General features: G+C 44.4%; 3 protein-coding genes across 6 annotated transcripts; 1 reads left to right on the top strand and 2 right to left on the bottom strand.

Annotated features, from left to right (window-relative positions):
* Window positions 1–648: 648 nt before the first annotated feature.
* On the bottom strand, window positions 649–12181 carry LOC1275830 (TRPL translocation defect protein 14). Of its 4 annotated transcripts, XM_061649688.1 has the most exons (10): window positions 11582–12070; window positions 10873–10940; window positions 10075–10112; window positions 9507–9544; window positions 8376–8567; window positions 4992–5120; window positions 4556–4906; window positions 4136–4466; window positions 3860–4041; window positions 649–2740 (listed from the first exon to the last, which is right to left on the bottom strand). In XM_061649688.1, exons 1-10 carry the CDS (start codon window positions 11628–11630, stop codon window positions 2676–2678), a joined length of 1443 nt encoding a protein of 480 aa, XP_061505672.1. In that variant the 5' UTR covers window positions 11631–12070; the 3' UTR covers window positions 649–2675. The 4 variants fall into 4 exon arrangements, with proteins under 4 accessions (XP_061505672.1, XP_061505671.1, XP_315109.3 ...); XM_061649687.1 differs by having other exon boundaries at window positions 649–4041; window positions 11582–12072; XM_315109.4 differs by lacking the exon at window positions 8376–8567 and having other exon boundaries at window positions 11582–12068.
* A 355-nt stretch (window positions 12182–12536) lies between these two features.
* Window positions 12537–14760, bottom strand: LOC1275829 (kelch domain-containing protein 10 homolog). The gene is made up of 3 exons (XM_315108.5): window positions 14036–14760; window positions 13701–13912; window positions 12537–13624 (listed from the first exon to the last, which is right to left on the bottom strand). Exons 1-3 carry the CDS (start codon window positions 14567–14569, stop codon window positions 12970–12972), a joined length of 1401 nt encoding a protein of 466 aa, XP_315108.4. The 5' UTR covers window positions 14570–14760; the 3' UTR covers window positions 12537–12969.
* A 40-nt stretch (window positions 14761–14800) lies between these two features.
* On the top strand, window positions 14801–18571 carry LOC1275828 (transferrin 2). Its single transcript, XM_315107.5, has 4 exons — window positions 14801–14992; window positions 15439–15872; window positions 15966–17668; window positions 17742–18571. Exons 1-4 carry the CDS (start codon window positions 14926–14928, stop codon window positions 17977–17979), a joined length of 2442 nt encoding a protein of 813 aa, XP_315107.5. The 5' UTR covers window positions 14801–14925; the 3' UTR covers window positions 17980–18571.
* Window positions 18572–23122: the final 4551 nt, after the last annotated feature.

Genomic DNA, 23122 nt, shown 5'->3' with positions numbered 1-23122 from the left:
GGTTTCGGAAACTCGTGAGGAAGGGCAAGAACGCAAAGCGGTTGTAGCGCCGGATAAGTAAGTAAGTATAAAAAGTAAACGAAATCACTCAGTATATTCCTTCAGCAGAATCTGTATAATATCTTAACAGAAGGTGAGAAGTAACAATAGGGAAAACATATAAGAAACCACAAAAGGAGGTTTTTGTTAAAAAAAAAAAACAACAGAGCTACAGTGGAGCGCCGATTATCCGAGCTTATCGGGACTCGACCTCGCCCGGATACTCGAAAACATGGATAATGAGTCAAAGTATATATTTAATCACAAATTTCAGATGTATTTCTTTTATTTGTGTTGTTTTAATAAAACCTAGCCAGTTTTAATTCACATCATACTATCCAATGAGAATATTCCAAAAGTGCCGTGAATTATAGCGTTTTATATTATGAAATGTGCTCTGAAAACCGTTTTTTAAATATCCTCCTCACGACGTAATGTCACCTTTGTATTGAACTGTCATTTCTCAACAGCCCGGATAAACGGACAGCCGGATAATAGGTACCTGGATAAACGGCGCTCCACTGTAAATGTTTTTCGGTTTTGCTTTTGTACGATTTCTTCGCAATGCAACTCATTTCAGTCATCAGCCGTAATAGAAACTCCATCGCCTTTTAGAACTGCATATAGTTTATTAATAGTTTTAATACCATCAATATTGATTTTTTATACGTTTTCTTCTGAAATATAGCTTTGCTGCTGGTGGTTCCTTCAGAAAGATTTGGTTTTACAGGACTGTTTTACATTTTAATATAAAATACATCAATAACAGTGTTTTGTTGTGAATTTTCATTAATTTTGCTTGTTTCTTGTGGTCTTTCTTTCTATACACGTTGTTATCATCTTCTTTTTTTATATATCTCTATTCTGATGTCTGGAGGCAATGTGTTGCTCTCTCTCTCTGTATTATCATTACGAATTCTAAACATGGTGATGCGCTGATCTATTGCTCCTGAAAAATCTACTACAAAACATTGATGGCCAATTGTAGTCGCCTTTAGTTGCCAGCGCTGTTGTTAATTTCGCTAGTAGAGATAAAACGGTTTTGTGTACATTCACACAAAAATAATGTGCCATCAGCATTTCATGATAGTTTGGTTGTCTTCACCTGCAGGTTTTACTTTTACAGACAGCATACTCATTTTCTTTTTGCTATAGACCCTACATAAAAACCATTTCGCACAATGTCCCATTCCCTTAAGCCTTCGTGAATAAGTACATTGTTAATTCATCATGTCAGTTGGCCATTATTCTTGTTTATTGATCTAAGCGTTTCTCATCGACTACAAGAAGATTTAAATAAAAAACCCGGAAAAACACATACAACATGATACAAAATCATTTAGATAACCACTCGCACAACACGTACTGATTGAACAGAGAGGGTAAAACTAATTACCGCGTTTGCGTGTCGGGTTTATCGTGGAAACATCGCTATTTCTTTGTTTAAGTACATTGGCATCTTCTAACGATTGACTCAAGCAAAAAGATAAACCATGTCTTATCGGCCACTCTTAAACAAGCATTTACCCGCTCGTGTTATTGAATTGGTTGTTTAAAACACGAAAAAATCATTTGTTCACAATTAGTAGCGTGCGGTGTTGGTTTAAAAAATAATATTGAGAATACATCGAATAAATGTTCGACAAAAAATCAACAAAGAAACGACATCGTGTGTGTATGTATATAAAATGCCGTTTTTCGAAGCAAAATTGCACATATTTCAAGTAATTTAACCAACAGCAGCTCTAAGTAATGGAACGGGCGCGGTCACTATTTTTGCTGCTGCATGAAGAATTGTAGTTTTATGGCATATTTAAAGAAGGGCAAGCAAAATTGATGTATCAGCATGTGGTAGGTAGAGAGGTAGTATTGTGTTTTGTTTGGTACCCTTTGTTTTGGAGGGTTAGGGAATTAGTATAGTCTATTATCTCGCACTCAGAAGAGCTTGCAAATGGGTTGAGTTTTCATCAGTACTGGCACAGGATTATAATATTGGGCAAAAAAGGAACAAATATGTTTTCAAACAACTCAGGGTTTCAGTGAGGTGATCGATACCCGATTCACAAGGTAGCAGGCAATAGGAGGAGGCACAGGCTTTGAAAGTACACACCGTTTAATAAACAAATAGTAAGTTTCATGTTACCGGTTAAGTTTACGCATTACACGTTCGTGACTCTATTGATATTACGATGGCTTTGGCTGTTTGAGAATAAATATCAGTGTTACATGACGGTTTTGAAACAAGATTGTGGATTTTTTTTCTAGAAAAATATTTAAAACGAGCTTTTGCTCAACAAATTATTTGTCCCATAAAGGCATCCTCCTTCAAGGGTTAAACCAAATTAATACAATATTTTTTTAAAACATACTCTAATCAGGCTCAAATGTCCTCGCGTATCATCAGTAATTTTGCACCCTCTGCCCTCTGTCGCCTCACCTTCGTTCCTCATCAGTCACACTAAAAACAACACGTTCGGCCGCTCCGACAGTACCTCTGGCTCTCTGCAACCACCACCTACACACACCTCAAGCAAACACGTTCATGCCCCGCATACTTTCGCGCTTCTTCTACCCAACTTTCCATCGCAACGAAAAACGCACAAGCACTGTCGTACTTGCGCATTTTTTTAGTACTACTACGCTTTACCATTGATCATCTTCTGCGAATGACCATTCGTTTTCACCTCGGCATCATCTTGATCTATCGATGTTGGAAAAGAGAGAGAGAGAGAGAAAGAGAGACAAAAAAGCACAGAGACCAAGAAGGTGGACAATGGAATAGAAGAGAAAAGAAAAAAGAGAAAGAAACAAACATTTTTTGGTCAAATTTTGGTGAATTTTGTACGCATGGTTTTAGCTGAAATTTCGTATCGTCTGATTGGTTGGTGGGTGGAGTGTACGTAAGGGAGGAGCTGAGAGATTCGATACACATGAGAGCTTTGATTTGGTATGCAACGAAAAGCAAACGGAGAGAAAGCAAAGAGAACACAACCAAACACCACTGTTACCAGATCTTAAAAACAAGATGCTGAAGTACTGAAACTAACCATTTTTCATTAGTATCTTATAAAGGTTAGAGGAGCATTAGGAATCGATGCACACGCCATCTAAATAAAATCAAATTTGAAAAATCGAATACATATTACGGAAATATTAACCTTTTGCAAACTGAGCAAAGCCAAACCAACCGATTTACACAACAAGAGGCAGTACCACAACACAGAGGCAAATAGTGTTCAGATCGTCCAATTCAATCAGTCCCAATTGCAAAGAATTAAAGTAAAAATTGTTAATCGTTGTAATATTACAAGAAAACAAACATTGAAATGAAATAATGATACACGAAAGGGGGTGGAAAATGGTTTACACAGTAATAGACGAAGCAAAGTCAACAACCGACAATGCACATAAACATAGCACAGTAAAAGAGGTTAGTAATTAGCGAAGGGTTAGGACAATCACCACCACAAAATGCAAAGGTAGTTGTTGGGGGGCAAAACGGAGAACGGAGGAACGGTTCAAATGCTACACACGATCCATGCCTGCTATTTTCGAGCGATTCTTCTTATTTCTACCATACTGAGGAGTAGAGGGACTACTGCTGTAGTGGGAGGGAGGGGATAGAGTTTAAGGAACTAAGCACTCTCTATGTAGTCTGCATCGAAAGTATCCTACTCAGCGGCATCGATATCTTCACCGGCTTTGTCTACACCCGTATCAGTGGTAGCAGTGGCAGTAGCAATGGTGGGAGTAGTGGTAGATGTAGTGTTCGTATTGGTAGTAGTACTGGCCGCCGTACGGTGACAACAGGTATTCTTACCGTGCAGCGAGTAGCAGAACTTCTTCGTATTGTTCCAGTCCTCCCGCAGCGACAGGTTAAACATCGAGTAGTCCGGCTGTCCGGTGACTTCCTTCACGATGTTCAAGAACTTCGGCAGAATCGCCTTCAACTTGTCCCCGGTTAGCGAGGTGTACGTTTCCAGCAGAATCAGCCCCTTGCATCTGTAAAAACAAGACCACAGCGAGCCATTAGTCCAGGGTTGTGTGTGTGTGTGAAAATATGGCCGCAATGTGTACATGGGACACGTATATCTACCTCGGATGGCTAGGCTCTTTGTAGATGTCCATCTGGAAGTACTGGTTGTTGACCAGGAAGCAGCGCCGTTTCTTGTAGATGGTAAAGTGCGCATCGTCCTGCTGCGTTAGCATGTTGAGATAATCGCGATGCGATAGCTGCGTGCGCACCTCGATCGACTGGCCGTGCTGCTGCGGCCGGCGTATCGTGTGGATGTAGCTCCAGCGACCGTTCTGTCCCCGTTTGCGCAAACGGGCCTGCACGCGTGGTCCAGCGCATTGCAGATAATGATGCACCACCTCGAAGTCCTGGAACGCGGGGAAGGACGTATCGGGGGGCATTGGGCCAGAGACTGAAAAAGACAGCAACATTTCGGTATTGGTGGATGTTTATATAAAAAAAAGAAAGAAAAACGCAGGCATACATCGCTAAAGCTCTTACCCAAAAACTTGACCTTCCGCGAGGTGATCGATAACCGATCGCCAATATCGATGCCGAGCTTCTGGCAGACGCATTCGATCATGCGGTTCACTTTGTTCTCAAAGTCGGTCGAATTGTCGATCACATCGAAGTACGGATGGCCGATCCAAGCCGACGCGGCCTTGTAATCGAGCTCGCGTGCCAGTGTGACGCCTTCCGACCGGCACGAATGTTCCTCGGTGGCGTAGAACTGTTCCGCACCGTTCGCGGCCGACACCATGTGGATGATCTGATTGTAGCGATTGTCGCGCAGCTCAACCGGGTTCCAGTTGTTGGAACGCATCATACGATCCCATTTTTCCTTGGAGATGTCTGCAAAGGAGATGGAAAATAACGTGTATGTGATTGCTCGAGTTCGTTTGGGATTGGTTCGATTCTAGCGCAACACCATACTTACATGCACTCGCATCCATAAAACCACGGTCACAGATGATCAAACAGTTTTTGTTGCTCGTCCTGCCCAGCTCAAAGTATGTGTTCTCGATCTGTATCATCGTACGGAGCAAGTTTTCCTGAAACTTGTACACTGCAAGCGATACAAGGGCGACCGTCGTCAGTAAACACAAATCAATTCTACACAATGAGCAAAAGCCATCGCTTACACGCACAGTCGCACGAAGGCAATGCGTATTTTAACGACACACGAGAAACAACACGTTGGAAAAAAGGGTGAATGATTATGAAAGCAAGCCCTGCTGAAGATGCATTATCGTCTAATGGTCGATTATCGATTAATCAAATGAAATGATTAGATAATATTAGTGGCTAGGCTCATTAGCGATGGTCTGCAACACGATTGTGCATCGAGAAGACCGACTTTCTTTGCTGAAGAGTGTGTTACACGACGTGTAGATTAATTCCATCCATCATCGACTTTTCTGCGTTTAGCGGTAGCAGGAAAAATGTTTGCAAATTATATCGAACACATCTGCCTTTACAACAACACCACCCAGATCTCATCTCACGCTGTCCCTTGCGTTCGACTTTTTTCGCGGGAAAGAAACTCAAAACAGCGTGGCGATAATGTGGTGTGTGCATGTGATGCAAAAACACACACACTCACTAACACACATTTGCATAGAAATTTCTGAACGATCGTACCGGCTTCTTTTAAATATAGAATGATCATCAACAGTCAGAATCGATACATTTTCACCCGTTGTGTGTGTGTTTCGGTGTGCATATGGGTCCCCTACGACACGCCACGATCATCGCGAGCGCGGAAAGCAGGGGCAAAACAAAAAAGAAAATACAATTGGAATTGGTAAATATAGTTGGCCAAATAAACAACAACCGCATCATCTATTTCTCGAACCATCCGATATACACCGCCAAGGCGCGCTGTTGCTCCCCGCTTGGCGCGTTGGCTCGCTCGGTACAAAGATGAAAATGAAAGACAGCTTCTTGTGCTCACCACCGTCGGCGTTCGGCTGAGCTAAAAAAGATGGATGAATGCGCGCACGGCGGCAAGGGACCTGATAATTGCCAACTTGTCAACCGAGGCGAACATCTTACCCCCCCTCTTCGTCAGATGTGCTACGTTTTGCATGTTCACACAACATTCGGACTGATTAATGGTGAGGATGGTTGTGATTCTTCGCTAAGCCTGTATCCTCTTCCCAAAACCGTCACGCGATATAATTTGTATCCTTAATTCAAACGGAACCGGGCCAGATAAAAATAATCAATCTTCCTCACAAGACGCAAATATTCAAAACGTTGCGCCGCTGATAAGCGTTAGAGCCATAGACGGACGAGACAAGACGGGCCGCGCGGTACACGATAATTATTTCGCTACTAGTACACCGTCTTCAAACAACGCCCGCCCGAGGAGAGCTTGTTGTTCGTAGGCGAGAGGGTGAACAACACACAACTCATCACAAACTGGTTGAACGAATCACGCCTGCTTGTGTCGGTCACATGCTCATCTCGGTGACGAAAACAGCGCAAATCGCTCTGTTCTATTGAACAGAAAGAAGAAGAAAAAAAAACAATCCCCCCCACAAAGCACTGACCACCACTTAGCTGGCTGAGGAAAGCAAAATCGTTCTAATGACGTCGTCGTAATTACACAACAATTTCTGCCGCCCAGTTGTCCTTGCCGTGGGTCATTTATTGCAGCATCGATTTAAAAGCGGTCCACTGTCCACTTCTCTGCTGCCACACTCGCTTAGTGGTGCAGTAACCATTGCTACGCGCGAGAGAGAGAGAAAGAGAGTAAGCTTCCCGCCGTTACTAAAAGCCGAGCGCGCGCGATAACACAATGTCGGAGGGTTGGTATGAAACTTCCGCAGAGATTAACCTCCGCGTCCTATTCGAAGACGATCGGTGACGTACATGTTTTGCTATACCAAACCAAACCAATTCGGTTGGAACTGGTACACTTCCATTCTAGTAGAGCGACCAGTTTGCAGTAGTAATCACGCTATTGATCGCGCGCAAATCATTGCTCGAAGCTGTTCGAAGCGATCATGGTCAATATACAAACAGTCCGCCGCGGTGGTATCGGCAGCTATTTCGATGGCGCGCGCACCACGTGTGTTTTAACCCGGCTAGCCGCCACTTAACGCTTTAGTTATCACGTTTCGCCTTGGCTTTGAAATGGCCTGTTGCATGTTTGTGTGCAGTGTAGGCACCCCCGGCAAAGCTCCGCCGGGTGCATGGATCATGCGATAGGAAGTAGCATGTAAAGTGACGCGCACGCTTGCATTTTGATAACACACACACCTACACTCACTTCCTCACACCACAATATACATGCTCACATTGTGCGGAATGAAAGTAAAATTGATTCACATTCACGCAGAATACTCTGCCCAGAAAGAATGTCGCTCCTGTTACGCCGGGGGTCGGGTAGCAGGTCTCACACTCTCGCGGTCAGCTGATATTGATAGTAATTGAACAATCATTTTAATTTGCATCGAACTCAATCGATTGGCTGTAGCACGCTACAAACACGTTTGTTTGCTGCGGGTCCGTCGTACGTCGACAACACGTGCGTTGTGTTTGTTACGTACTTTATGCAGCTGTCAAATGGGAAACAACGCTGACGCAATTTCAGCACCTTGCTCTCAGAGCTCGGTGGTTTATAATGTTCTCCTTTATGAATGTGCATATAGTTTAGATAAGATTTGTTTCTAAGCCTGACGACAAATGCAAAACAAACTAGTTGGTGGCAGTAATGTGCAGATATATTATCAACAGCTGTTTGATGCGTGGAGCATGCATGTTAAATGCTCCAAAAGGCGTATTAGTGTTTAATGAAAGGCAATAATCCTTTAGTCACGGTCACCCATGATAATAAGCGTGCCAATAGGGACATACAATGTCCCGCCTTTCTACAGACGATGGCTGACACGATGGCAAAGCGAAACACATTCGAATGACTGAACACACAGATGCAATTGTTATAAAATGCGAAAACGGGGCGGTTAATTAGCTACTCGCTGACCATTAGTCCTTCTCGCTAGAGTGGCTAAAAAGCATATGACTACGATCTAGTCGCTAGGTTCACACAATGATAACGAGCAACACGGCGCAAGCAAATGTGATACGAGCGGCATCGCGGCATCAATGGGCAAGGAAGGAACAGAGCATAAACACAACACGCGAACTCCAACACACGCACACACACACACACATAGACACAGAAGGAGATGGTGGTGTTTGTGTTGGGGGTGTGTGTGTGTGTTGCATTTGGGACCCCGGACCTGGAGCCTGGTGGTTTCGTGGGTGCTGTGCTGTGTTGTGCACACAAACTGCCAGCGCGCATTAAACTCACCATCGCCTACTTTCCCGACGGCGGCGGCCATACACCGGGGACATGTTGTAATTTTGTCAATATCAATAACGCTATGCTCCGGGACGCCATCCTTAAAGACGGCCGGCTTGGTGGCGTCGGAAGTGGAGGAGGCGGATACGGCGGCGGTGCCTGCGGATGTGCCGGGTTTGTGTGCCTTCTTTTTGCTTCGATCTGATGTAAAACAAGTAACTTGGCGTTAGTTTGGGGCTCTCTCGCTCTCTCTTTCTCTTTCTCTCTCAGCGACCAAAAAGCGAAATGCACAATGCTTGCCATTTAATGTTTTGTTTTGCGGTATATGGTGTGCGTGTGCTAGTATGTTGTAAGCATACCCGAAACGACGAAAAGGGTGAGCCTTTTTGCCATGATCTAATGATACGATGAGCTTGGTTCTATTTCTTTCTTTTCTGTTAGAGCTTTTTTCGAAAAATCGTTACTGTCTTAGCTTTACCTTATGATAACGTCTCCTATTAAAACTCCATCGATCAATCTAAGGTTTTAAAGTAACGAATAGCATGCCACTATTGGGGTGGTTTGTGTGAGCTTCCCTAATTCATCGTTCCAAATGAAACGAACGTTCTCTCCTCCCACCCGAAACGAAGCGGAGGGAAATGGACAGCCGGCTGTCAAACGAGATCGCGTGACCTTTGAATTATTGCGGTTAGAAACTTGTTCATTATCGTGATCGGTTGGCATTTGGCATGCCCATTAAAACAAGGGTTGTTAAAACTTTCTACACCAATTTGAAAGAGCCAACTTTGGATAAATATTTTCAATAAAGTTGTCCTTGCATTTCGATCGATCCACAGCTCAGGGCGCCGATGGATTGATGGTAGTGAAACGTGAATATGTATTATGTTTAATGAGTTTATACTGCAGCACTACTTGTAAAGCGTTTTCCGCAATCAAACCAAGCCTGATTTCCAACGCATTTGTTTCATCGTGTTGTGAGATCGAATTGAACATGAAATGTTAACGATAGCACGAACATGTGTCACTAGCAAAGAAAGCGAAAGCGATGGGATTGTGCGCTGTTCTGTTCGTACACGGTGGTTCCGGAACTCATATCCCCCGCATTACTGAAAAAAAAACATTGAAACGATCGCTTCTTACCTTCTTCGGCAACCAAATCGGCGAACTTGATGCCACCGCTGTAAAACGAGAACATGACAGAACGAAACAATCAATCGATTTTGTTTTGAAAATTTAAACAATACACGGCTGCATTGAATTTCTTCACGCACTGGCAACTGCTAGTACCGGCTTCTCTATAAGACGTCAATAGCTGCTATTATAAATTAAAAACTACTGGAAAGATGCTAGTTGAAAATAGTAAAATTCACAAAAAAAAGCTGTGGCAATGACAAAAAAGGCTACGCCGAGAGGCTGAATTTGCGCGCAAGCCTTTCTTAATATATTTGTATGTTTGTTTGAGCGATTTGAATGATATTCGATATGACGCAATAAATAAGCAAATTCGTGTGAAATTTTTGACATAAATTATAGCCAGCTAGAGCAAATAAATTTTACGTTTTTCAGCCACAGAAAACAGGTGAGTGGTATTTCTCACTATAAAGATGTGTTTATGCTATTTTTATATGCCAGATTTGTAACGGTTCAAGGAGCAGCAGCGGAAGCTTTGTCATAGGGGAAAAAATATTGATACGTTTCTAAACCGTACCTGAGTAGAATTGTGGCCGTTTCAGGCACGCGAAAAACCTGCAAAAATTAAAAAGAAATGGAACAAAACCATTCTATAGAAGAAACTATTTGATCCTTTAGACGAATAGTTGAGATGGGTTTTTTTTATTGCTAATGAATGTGACTGTACTGCGTACGGATAAACACGAACATGTTAAGATGGAAACTTGTAAAAAGAGCATTTTATGTTTAAGTTTAAGCTGAAAAATAGCTAACTAACATTGCTGATTTTATTTTGATAAATAATTATAATATGCATCAAGAACAGTTAAAAATGGTTGTGAATTTGTGATAACAAGCAATTTTACAAACATCCATCGAACGTTCTAAATAAAACAAATAAACGTAACTTTTTATCGTTAACCCTTTCAATGCTCATGCTACTATAAATTTGCGTTGAAAACTAATGAAACTACCCATCAACACAAATTACATTGCCAGCAGGCCTATTAAAAATGAATAAATCAAGTCGGCTATATGAGCGAATAATAATCGAACGACAAGTTGTAAGGCATGGGCGACACAAAATCATGACAGTTTTATTGGGACAACGGCCATCGGCAAATGAATGGTATATTGTTTTTTTTTTGTTTTGCTCGATCGAATGAACATCAAAACATGACCCATGAAACATATTCTAATTGTGCTATCAAAGGATCAAATGATAAAGTTTCCGAACTGTGGCTACTTATGATTGAAACACGCGCTTTCAAATCAAAAGTGTCTCAGGAAGGTGGAAATGCACAGCTCCCCGCAATTTCACTGCCAAAGTACTTACCTTCCATCCGAGGTTCTCGAAGAACGTACACAGTCTCGATTGGCCCGTCGTTTTGCCTCCGCACGGTCCTGTGCCACACGTGATTGGGATGACGAGGAGGACGAGTGATGAGCGCGGGAAGCAACGGTAGGGCGAGCATCCATAGAAAACGGAAGGAAGAATGAGAAAGAGCGTCAGTAAGCTCAACATGTGACTAGAAGAAGAGCAAGAACATGCAAAACACAGGATCGCTCTAATGCAATTAGCGAGCCAGCAACGGCCATGTGGGGCGAACAACGGACCGGAACCAGCGGTGGGTAGGCCTGAGAATGCATTTCCCACCCAACAGGAAATCATGATTGCTGGGCTATCGGTGGGTAGCAGGGCTACCCCGGGGCAGCCCTGTTACGGCCTTAACCTTGAACATCTCGGGCAAGGGCCACCAGGATCGCTGGCGAGAGATACATCTGAGAGCGCGCACGCCGGAAATAGCACCCCCGCAAAATATACGTATCAGTGTGTGTGTGTATGAGTATGTGTATGTGTGTGCGGGCGCGCTCGAGTATGTGTTTCCCAGCGGGAAGGGTGTGCTAACCAACATTCCCTAGGAAAAACACCCAGAAGCACATGTTCCGAAAGCTATATTTAAACAGTCTGTGTGTGTGTTGTTTTTTCTATGCCGTTTTCGTATCGCTTGCTGAAAGATTTTTCACTGCCCCCCCACACTCACCTCCCGTCAGCACCAAGCGGTAAACCTTGCGTTCCTCTATCGCGTCCATGCTGTTGCTCGTTGCTGGCTGCTGCTATGGTGATGACGATGATTTTGGCTAGCGAGATTTGGTTCCAACACCGCGCTGATGATCACAACAGTCCGGTTCCGGGTGTCTCAGCTACGACGGCAATTATGTAAAACCGCAAAAGGCGCCTATATCCTTCGATGCTCCTCGCCGATTGTGCCGGGGCAAGGTGCGCTGTGGCGTGGTATTTCAATCGCCTGCTGTACGAACAGCTACGGTTCCCGAACTTGAGCGGCTTGACTGGTGTTAGTTGCAGCAATTGGTACGCCTTACGCGGAGCGGGTTTGTTATCAAATCACTTGAAATATATACATTTTTATCGGCTTTTTCACTTCACACACGCGGCGCAATTTTTCCCCCCCAGTCAGAGCGTGAACTCGCTCATCGCACACACAAAAGTCAAATGGCAAAGACGTGACAGATGTAATCAAGGTGTAGTTGCCAAAGTTCGGATCGCCCGTTTGCGTTCGGCTTTCTTCGGGATAGGAAAAAAAAGCTACACTTCGTTTGACATTTCAGGTCCCTGCTGATGAAAAAGCTATACATTATATGCATAAGTTTTTTTTAAATTTTGATCTTGAAGATCGTTGAATAAGATGACGGTTAATTAGGCTCAAATGAAAAGTTTCCATTTGTTTGTTAATGTATCAGCTTATGTTCGTGCTTCGTTTTTCTAAAAGTAAAGAGCCTTTGTTAAACTTTCAACAGTATCATCATTTACTTGTTTAAAATATTCTCTTTCCCCTTCAGTAACCGCAGAAAGAGAATTGTGATTATATTTATCGACAGTATCAAAAGGCAATCTTGCCCTGGAAATTTGAAACATCACACCAAACCACCTTCTCTAGATCAGTTCTCTTAATATGACAAAATTGACAACAAATTCACTGCAGTCATATATTGTATTTTTAGTATTTTTTTTAAAAAGTTCCATAGATGCACACAGAAAACGATATTTATTTTTGCCAAGGTACAGTACGACCTCACTGATTGGGATAGTGGAGGAGAGTGGCCTCGCATTGGAGAGTTTGGTTGCAAACAATGTAGACAAATTTCGTACATAAACTATTGCATCTATTGCACTGAACCGCATCGCAAGGGCTATACTTCATAGCTAGATGAAAACCTTGCCGGTGTTTCTTTCGGTCAAAACTACCCCATTGGTTCGATGGCAACCCAACTATTGAGGTACCAACTAGTGAACAACCCCATTAGAAGACCCAACCAGTGAGGTTGTACTGTACTGTGATTTAAATTAAACTGAGATTTGAGCCCAATAGTCGTTTTCTACAGCAACGAAAAATAAAATACATACCAACACTCACTCGTGTACCCTGTCAACAAACTGGCGAGGAATACCGGCTTCCAGCAGCTCTTCCTTTGTCCTGCTGGGCAAGCTCGGAATGTAATGCAGCAGCGCTTCCCAGGCGATCACGCTCAGCCGCGGAATGGTGGTCCACATCCTGTACAGCGTGTCCGTGCGAACGTTCGTGTTATTGTTGTACCGGATACCACCGAAGATGTGCATGCAGCCGTCGCTCGTGACGGCCGCGTCGTGGAAGAACAGCGGATACGGTAGCTGCGATTTCTGCATCTTCTTCCACTGCATGGTGGACAGGCTAAGCTTCCAGATGTCGTTATAGTAGTTGACGCCATCGTAGCCCCCCGCCACGATCACCTCCAGCCCCTGGTCCGTGCGTATCTGTACGCAGGAGTGACACTTGCGGGCGGTCGGTATGCCGGGCGAGTTGGCCAGCGGGTCGGGTTTCGTCACCATGTACTCCCACTTGTTGGCTTTGATGTCGTACACGGGAATATTGGACAGGATGAACACTGCATCGCTTGTACCGCCGCCGATGACGTAGATTTTGGAATCATCGTGCGCTAGCTCGTGGCGGTATCGGCCCGACGGGTCTTCGCGAATATTTTGATTGCATTCGTATACGCATTCCCACGTCTTGCTCGGCAGATGTAGCCTAAAAGCAGAGGAATAAACAGTGAGATGCGATTAGCATGCGAGTTGGTGGTATGCACGAATCATTTTAGATTTACCGATGGATATCAAGCGTATACTCGAAACCGTTCGTTCCGCCGATGGAGTAGAGGTAATTGTCGTTAATTACAATTGCCTGGCCGTATTGCGGCGGTGGAGGGTCTCCTTTCACCTCTACCTCTAGCAGATCCTTCGGTCTGCGGCGGGGCACACACACGTGCAGTCGGTTTGAGCAATTTACGCCAAATGGATATCCTGTGCCGCCAAAAACCTGCCATGTAGAAGCGATACAAGCCAATCGTCAGTATCGCATTAAAAGCAGAAAAGACAGTACCACAATTAAAGAACGATTTAGCGATGATGTCGCGTAGGTTCTAAAAATACACCACCATACCATAATCGTTTCACCGCACAACAGCATTGCGTTCGAGGCCAGCTCTGCGGGCAAATCGTTGTTCGAGTCTAGTAGCAGCGTCCACTCCTTGCGTATCATATCATACTTCCACAGCTCCTGAAACAAGTACATGTCCTCGCGCTGATCGTGGTTTCCATCCCGTGCGAGCGAGTTGTTGGGATTAAAACCTCCGAAGCAGTAGACCGACGAGTCGCTGCACACGATGCGATGGCCACTGCGAGCCTTCGGAAAGTGTCGGCCAGTGCCGAGCCTGCTGGTAAGGCTGGTGCTGCCGCCGCTGCTGCTGCTGCTGCTCCGGTAATCAACGTCACACACTTCGAACGGCCGAAACGCGTAGATGGCTTTGCGCTTTGCCATCGTTTGGCTGCTCTCGTTGAGCTGGTGTACCAGTGTCCCAATGTTTATTTCCAGCACCTCCCGGATGTAGTGCAGTCTTCGCACGTCAAAGTACCTGTTCACCGTGTCGATCGCTCGTGCCAGCAGTTTGTACACGAGCAGTTGAAAAATTCTCATTACCGACGGGCTACCATACTTGTGCAGGTCGATTGTTCTGCTGCTGTTGCGGAACGAAATAATTTCGGGACACTTTTCTCTGGTTGGGCAAATGCATGTTTTGCCAATCGGTAAAATAAAGTTGCTGTCATTCTGCGATTGTCACGGCGCTATTCAGCAGTTGCGCTGAATTGCTGAAGAGAGATAGAAAAATACCAAACAACATCTCTATACACCTTGACACGACGCCACCGCTAACAGTTGTCAATCAGATTCCAATTTTCGATGGGCGTGTTCACCTGTTCCCCAGCATAACATTCCAGCTTTTTCGTTTAATTTCCGTTTTAAGTTCATAGTTTTATGTTCTTCTGTGTGCAATGGTCAAAGCAGAGCGCTGGTTGTGCATAGGCACGGCAATATTATGTTTCGCCACGCTGACTGCAGGTAAGTGGCGAAGTGGAGTACAATTTGGGCTTGGTCAACAAGTGCGGCCACGGGATGGCAATTGAACGAATTACAGTGCAGCGGATGCGTTAATTTTCAAACAGTTCTTTTTCGATAACATGTTCGATGATTATTTGTTAAATGTTAGCTCGTTAGTTGGATCATTCGATAAGTTAATTTGTTTACGTTTTTGGTTTCTTTGTGAATGAATGAATCATAGCCGACGAGGGCTTGTTCAACTGTTTGACAGGTTATGGTGGAATGCATTCCCAAATACCGACGCCCCTAATGTTTACAAACAAATTGATAGACATGGGGAAGGATGGCAAGAGCCCAAAAGCTACCCCGAAAGAATCCCTGAGCTATCTCGTACGGAGATCATTACCACTCGATTCTTCCTTCTTACCTGCAGCTAATTGGCATCCCTCACCTTTCTCTTTCCTCAGGTCAATACTACGTTGAGGAGGAAAAAGAGGCAAAAAGCAACATCGTCTGGTGCGCGACCAGCCAGGAGGAAACGTACAAGTGCCAGAACTTTACCAAAGCACTCGAGCGCGATGTTGCACTGTTTAACGATTTCTTCATGAACGTATCCTGTCACCACGGGTACGACCATGACGAGTGTATGGCGCTGATTAACGAGCGCAAGGCGGACGTAATGACGCTGGACGCGGGAGAAGTATTTAGCGGTGGCCGGTTCCATTCGCTCATTCCCTTGATGCACGAAGGGTACGAGGGAGGGTTTACCCAGTATCATGCCGTAGCTGTGATCAAGAAAGGATCCTTACCGGATGTAACTCATATACGACAATTGCGGGGCAAGAAGGCGTGCTTCGCATGGGTGGGCAGCCATGCCGGTTGGACGCTTCCGATTTATACCGTAAGTATTGCGGTTTCTGGCTGTTGCGATTAAAAAAAAAAATACTTGAAAGTCTGTTGCAATCAATATAAAATGCTCTTTTTGCTCTTGCAGTTACAACGAGACGGAGGTATGGCCATTACCGACTGTAACAACATCGTCAAAACTGCCTCCGATTTCTTCGGCCCGTCGTGTGCGGTGAATGCTCTGATCGACAAGTACAACCCCATCGGCGACAACTCGAATAAGCTGTGTTCGCTGTGTACGGGCGTGGTGCCGGGGGGCAAATGTACGCCGACGGATCCGTACGCCGGCTTCGAGGGCGCCTTTCGCTGCTTAGTGGAGGCAGGTGATGTAGCCTTCTTGAAGCACACTACGGTGGAAGAAATGGTGGACAGTGGCTTTATACCGGGCGTTACCGTTGATCAGTTCGAATTGCTGTGTCGCGATGGAACGCGCCAGCCCGTTTCGCAATACCGCCAGTGTGACTGGGGTGATGTACCGTCCCATGCGCTTGTAGTGTCCAGCGCCACGTCCAAATCTGACCGGCGAAGGCTCAAAAAGTTCTTCAGCAAAGCCGTCAACTTGTACGCATCGAAACAACGACGCTATAATAGTACCAGCGGTGCAGGGTACGATCGACAGGATGACCGCTACCGACCATACCAAAGTTCGTACACGTCAACTTCCACGACGACCTATTCACCCTTCAGCAACTTCGACCAGGCTGCATTCAATGACAGCCAGCCTTACGAAACGTTCGATCTGTTTGAGTCGAAGCGCTACGGAAGACGGTTGAATTTGATGTTCCAGGACACGACGCGACATTTAGCTCCGATTAACGATGACAAGCAAAACTACCAAAGGTATCTGGGTAAAGCGTTGGACCAGATTTATGAAACACGGTCGTGCCCAGTGGGAAGAATGATGCTGTGCGTCACCTCAGACGCTGAGTACGAAAAGTGCATCAAAATGCGCACGGCACTGAAGGCTCAACTCATCAAGCCAGACATGCTGTGCATGAAAGCGCACTCCCACATCACCTGCATGCAGCACATACAGTCGGGTACGGCTGATGTGACTGTGCTGGATGCTAGCGACGTGTATACGGCAGGATTGCACTACGAACTAATGCCCTTTATGTCCGAAGTGTACGACCTGGGGCTGCCAGAGTATTACGTGGTGGCCGTAGCGAAGGAGGAAGATCCGGACACTGAGCTCACCTATCTGCGTGGTAAAAATACCTGTCATTCCGGCATCAATACCGCTGCTGGGTGGGTTTATCCGATGGCGTACTTGATATCGAACGGATGGATACGCCCGTACGGTTGTGATAGCATACGGGCCGCGGCGGAGTATTTTACCAAGTCTTGCGTGCCGGGAGCTATCAGCAAGGAGTACAACACCGGCATCCCGTACGACAATATGTGCGATCTGTGCCATGGCAGCAGCTTCCGGTACTGTCGGCGTGACGCGTCGGAAGACTACTACGGTAACTCGGGTGCTTTCCGGTGTTTGGTGGAGGGCGGTGGACACGTTGCCTTTGTACGTCACACGACGGTGATTGAAAATACAGGTGGCAAGAAGCGCGAATGGTGGGCTCGCGATGCGCTGCCCGACGATTTTGAGCTGCTTTGTCCGGACGGAACCCGAGCGGAGGTCAACGAGTATAAGACCTGTAATCTCGGCAAGGTGAAATCCAACGCCATCGTAGCTCGCGGAGGACGAGGATACAATGGGACGGAGCTGAACGCGTACATCAATCTGTTTACCTATGCACAGCAATTCTACGGAAGGAAATTTTCCGACGAGTTTAGGTATTTTCTGATACGAAGAATGTCGTTCGTGGAGCAAGCGTTTGATTAATTAATGTTTGTTTTTTTTTTACAGCTTCAGCATGTTTTACTCCATCCCACCGTACCACGATTTGATCTTTTCCGATGCAACCCGTGGGCTGCGCGTAGTCGACTCGGACAAGCGCTGGTTCGATGCGTATCTTGGACCGAACTTTATGCGCGCACGGCGCATCACCGATTGCCATGCAGGTGCGGGTAGTTTGAAGATCAGTGCCTTCAGTAGCTTGTTGTTTGCAGTAGTGGTATTGCTCTGGCCAACAAACATATTTTAAGCTTCGGGTGTGGTTGCTACCCACCTCGTCGGATTCTTTCTAAGTAAAGTAATTTCCGTCCAATTTAGATAGCTATACCATGTTATTGCAGGAAAACGATCGCAACAGTATAATACTTTGAACATTCCAGTGCGAAGGTTCTCGAACGATAATGTGAAACTCCCACTCAACTAATTAGTTTCGTGTTGATCTATTTGTACAGTACTCTTTTGCGAATCTCTATATGCAGTTGAAAATTTAAATTGTTAATTCATTTGCGCCTCGATTTAGTAGCTTAGCTGTAGCTCTTTTTCTCATTTTACATAAAATATGATGTATTATGCTTCTTTCTTATAAGTGATCTACACAGTAACGTTTATCCGTCCAGAAGTAGAAGTGTGTGTGTGCATGGTGGCATTTTTGTGCCGTCTGATTAGAATGAGGAACTCTACATTTTTTTTCTTACTCTTTCAGCGAAATGAATACTGCATATCAACAAGTTTTATAGCATAAAAAAACGATAGCCTAAACAAACTGTTGAGTTTGTCATAATTCTGCACTGCAATCTTTATAGGTTAAAGAACATTTTTTAAATAAAACAACACAACCAAAATCACTGCGTTTCAACGTTTTAGTTTAAAATTTTCAATAAGGAGTTTAAGCTTGATTGAACTCATTTTTAAAGAAAATTATAAAAATATATTTCCGAAGAAAAACAATTCAATTTCACTCAGGGAATATCACAGGTTCGCATCTGGACATCCTAGATCGTAGGTGTGACTTGGATATACGTTCATACTTCCATAAATACATCAGCACCAACCAACATGGATTCATGCCTAAGAGATCAACTACGACAAATCTGATGCAATTCGTTAGCGGCTGTTATAAGTCCATTGATGATGGTATGCAGGTTGATGCCATTTACACGGACATTAAGGCGGCTTTTGGCAGTGTGTCCCACAACATTCTTCTGGCAAAACTTGATAGACTTGGATTATCACCACCCTTGGTAAAGTGGATGAAATCGTATTTATGTGGTCGTTCATATGCAGTTAGAATGGGCTCCCACCAATCTAGATCTATTGGTGCCTCTTCCGGCGTACCCCAGGGCAGCAACCTGGGGCCTCTGTTGTTTCTGCTCTACATAAACGACTTGTGCACGGCACTCCCGGATAATAGTTGCCTACTCTACGCAGATGATGCTAAAATCTATCGTGAAATCCGTGAGCCCGAGGACCATCTTCAACTTCAAGCCACTTTGACTGAATTTGTCTCCTGGTGCAAGCGTAACGCACTAAGCGTCTGTATCGATAAATGCGCCATAATCTCATTCAGCCGTTCAAGAGCTCCGTCTGCTGTTTAATTATACGCTTGATGGTCAGAACCTCGAAAGAGTGAACTGTGTAAAGGATCTAGGAGTCCTCCTAGATGCTAAACTCTCCTTCGAAGAACAGATAGACCAAGTAGTCGCTAGTGACAATCATCTGCTTGGCTTGGTCATAAACATGACGCGCGAGCTTCGTGATCCTATGTGTTTCAAGACACTGTACTGCGCACTTATCAGACCACTGCTGGAATATGCTAGCATTGTTTGGTGGCCAGCATCTACTCGGGCACTTGCGCGGCTAGAGTCCATCCAACAGAAGGCAACGCGCTTCGCCCTTCGTGATTGGCCGCGTCGTCTCGACTACAGAACTAGATGTTTGCTGCTTGGGATTCCGCCTCTCGCCGAACGTGTTGAGCACACCAGACTGGCATTTATCACGGGAATCTTAAACGGAACCATCGACTGTCCCGAGCTGCTTTCAAGGATTCACCTCTATGTTTCTGCCAGAATACTCCGTCGCCGACCAATGCTGGCAGTCGCTGAAACCCGAACAACCCCCTTCTTTGTATGTGCCGTCTATTAAATTCAGCTGACGATATTTACGAGCCTGGAATGACGATAACGGAACTGACTTCACTTTTAAGTGTTCGGAATGCGTTCAACAATAACAATATATAAATGTTCTGTTCGTTATCTAATGTGTATTGTAAACAAATTTTGACTCGAGAGGGCTTCATAGTCCATCGATTAATAAACTAAACTAAACTAAACTAAGTTGAGCCGGTCTCGTAGTACAGTCGTCAACTCGTACGACATAACAACATGCCCGTCATGGGTTCAATCCCCAAATAGACCGCGTCGCCATACGTAGGACTGACTATCCTGCTATGGGGGGGGGGGGGGGGGGGGGGGAATCAATTAGTCACTGAAAGCCAAAGCCCACAAGTTTGGTACAGGCAGGCCTTGACCGACATCGGTTGTTGAGCCAAAGAAGAAGAAGAAACTAAACTAAACTTCCAACTTGTGAAGAGTAAATCGCAAATTTTGATGGTGTTGGGTCGTTCCGATTCCGGTGCAAGTTAGAGTTGGATTCAACAAGATCTCTGGTTGCTCTCCCTCAGGGCAGCAACTTGGAACCACTGCTGTTCTCGCTTTTTATTAACGACGTCACACTGGCCATTACGGAAGCAGATTGTCTGCTTTATGCGGATGATGTTAGGCTGTTTCGTACGGAACACTTCCGACTCTCTTTCTCTGCAAAGATCGATTGATGTTTTCTCTGACTGGTGTATCAATAACGACCTGCTAATTTCTGTTGATAAGTGTACGTCAATGTCTTTCTTTAGAATAGCTAGTCCGATAAGGTATATCTATAGCATATCAGGGACACAACTACCGCGGTGCAATACGGTCAGGGATTTAGGAGTCACCCTGGATCGCAAACTAGATTTCCGACAACATTACTGTGATATTTTAGACAAAGATAACAAAATGCTAGGATTTATTCGTCGACATTCGAGAGAACTTAATGACCCACACTGCCTGTTAACTCTGTATAAGTCCTATGTTCGTTCCATCCTCGAGTTTAGTTCTACAGTTTGGTGTCCGTTCTCTAGTGTTTGGTCCAATAGAATAGAAGCTGTCCAAAAGAGAGTTACTCGTATTGTTCTACACTTCACTCCGTGGCGTAATGTAACCCCTCGTCCATCGTATCATACTCGTTGTTTGTTGTTTGGTCTGGACACACTTGCTAGGAGACGTGATAATGCCCAATGTACGTTTTTGTCCAAACTTATTGTCGGTGAGATAGATTCGCCAGAACTACTGGCTAGAGTCAACATAAATGTCCCTCCTAGAGTGTTCCGTAACTACACACTAATAAGAACTGACCTTACAAGACGTGCATACAGCGAGAACGACCCAATGACTGCGATGGCCCGTAAATTTAATCAGCGTTACATTTTATTTGACTGGCACCTACCTACTAGATTCTGTTGATCCGTTTTGTCATTGTACACTGCGTTAGTTATTTAAGTTTTAGTTTTAATTCAGTGATAAGGCCGCTTGTTTTGCCAATCACTTAATACAATAAACAATACAATACAATACAATACAATTCATATTTACATTGTAAGAAAGAAATACACATAAAACATAAATGTATGGCACTGATTCACATTCGTAAAGATTTATCCGAATGAGTTTAAGGGATTTGTGCATTTAGGGGAAAATTGGATTGCCTAACGCGTTTTTTATTCTGTTTTATTATAATTATTTTTTATTAAACCCGCTCCAAGCGATCTTAAATCTCCCAGGATTTTTCGGATTTACAATTGTCCGGAGTTGCTAGGATCAGACCAAAATCGTTTAGATTTTAATGAGCTCGAGAGTATCCACAATTCCACCCGTCACCAGTGGCGGATTTAGAGCGAGAATTGGGGCCCTAAGCGATGGAGCAGTGAAGGCACCCTGATGAGACTTCAGTCTTAGTGATCTCTGGAGCGCATCCGCGACTCAGATTGTTAGTACGATTCCGACTCCGGATAAATGGGAACCACTAGATCCGACCGGAGTCTGAGACTCTGGACGACTTCAAACGACTCCGGACGACTCCGGCACCGAACGACTCCGGCACCGAACGACTCCGGGCGACTCCGGGCGATTCAGGACGGCTCCAGACGATTCAGAACGACTCCGGATAATGCTGGGCGGACCTACCTTCCGGAATTGACTCCGAAATTATCGGAGTCGAATCGGAGTCGACAAATTTTACCCATCACTATTCAGTACTCACTGTTTTTTTATGCTGGACTTACCCCTTGGGCTGAATGTATCGCATGGTTTTTCAAGAGGAAGGTGAGTTTAATAGGGAACTAGGATATCTGTTATGATAATGACTAGTTATGATGATTTTTTTTATTTGTTTATTTAAAATTCAACGGGTCACGGTGCCCTCGTAAAGCATTCAATACAGTACATAACATTACACTACATTCACAAAATACATGTATACATTCACATACAGTCAATTTGTCACTAATATTAGGACGTAGAAGGACGGACGGCGCGAATATTGTCGGTTTGATGACGATTTCAGTTGATCTCACGGCACATGCGAAGAAACAGATCAGAGGAGCCCAAGCGTGTACGACGCCCCTCCACGTCAAGTAGCGATCTAGCTCGGAGCAATTTAGGCGGGGCATAGCTTCGAGAGCTTCGAGAGAAGCGCTGGCGAGTTGACCTGCTTGTCTAGGAGTCCCGTAACTATACGCATTAGATATCCTAGAAGAAGGCAAATGGAATACTTCAGGGGTTTTTTTCTACCACTTAGACTTTGGGTGAACCGGTTCCGTGGTAAAATCATCAACTTGCACCACTCAATAACATGCCCGTCATAGGTTCGAACTCCATCCTGACCGTTCCCTTCATACGTATAATTAATAATCCTGCTGTGGATAATCAACGAGACACTGATAATCAAGACCATAAGTGGTATTGGCAGGACTTGACCGATAACTGTTGTTGCGTCAAAGAAGAAGAAAAAGAAGAAGCTGAAAAATGGAGATGTCCTGATCATATTGGACATCAAAATTAGGTGGACTTAGGTTAATGTTTAATAAACTACCGTTACATCTTTTCTAATGAGTTTTATGGAACTCATATTGATCAAAACAAACATTTTGATTTTTTGAATTTAACCATCAAAATTAGTAGTTCATTTCGCTCATGAAAACTAAATTTTATGCTGAAATGCGGTATATTCATTCACATAATCATAGTTTAAATACAATTGTTTGGTTTCAAATATTTATTTTTTTATATTTTGGAATAAAT

This window comes from Anopheles gambiae, chromosome 2 (assembly GCF_943734735.2).
Source record: "Anopheles gambiae chromosome 2, idAnoGambNW_F1_1, whole genome shotgun sequence".
Classification (NCBI taxonomy): Eukaryota; Metazoa; Arthropoda; class Insecta; order Diptera; family Culicidae; genus Anopheles; species Anopheles gambiae.
Note: the sequence above shows the minus strand (reverse complement) of the source record. Positions and strands in the feature narration are given on the sequence as shown.

Bases quoted from the DNA above. Each gene is read 5' to 3' on its own strand.
- LOC1275828 (XM_315107.5), top strand. From the start codon at position 14,926: ATGGTCAAAGCAGAGCGCTGGTTGTGCATAGGCACGGCAATATTATGT. The intron at 14,993-15,438 runs GTAAGTGGCGAA...CTCTTTCCTCAG, and splicing joins TTTCGCCACGCTGACTGCAG to GTCAATACTACGTTGAGGAG. The intron at 15,873-15,965 runs GTAAGTATTGCG...TTGCTCTTGCAG, and splicing joins GGACGCTTCCGATTTATACC to TTACAACGAGACGGAGGTAT.
- LOC1275829 (XM_315108.5), bottom strand. From the start codon at position 14,569: ATGAGAATTTTTCAACTGCTCGTGTACAAACTGCTGGCACGAGCGATC. The intron at 13,913-14,035 runs GTATGGTGGTGT...TCTACATGGCAG, and splicing joins TGTGCGGTGAAACGATTATG to GTTTTTGGCGGCACAGGATA. The intron at 13,625-13,700 runs GTAAATCTAAAA...CTCTGCTTTTAG, and splicing joins TATACGCTTGATATCCATCG to GCTACATCTGCCGAGCAAGA.
- LOC1275830 (XM_061649687.1), bottom strand. From the start codon at position 11,630: ATGGACGCGATAGAGGAACGCAAGGTTTACCGCTTGGTGCTGACGGGA. The intron at 8,568-9,506 runs GTAAGAAGCGAT...GTTTTACATCAG, and splicing joins CGATTTGGTTGCCGAAGAAG to ATCGAAGCAAAAAGAAGGCA. The intron at 4,467-4,555 runs GTAAGAGCTTTA...TGTCTTTTTCAG, and splicing joins GCGGAAGGTCAAGTTTTTGG to TCTCTGGCCCAATGCCCCCC.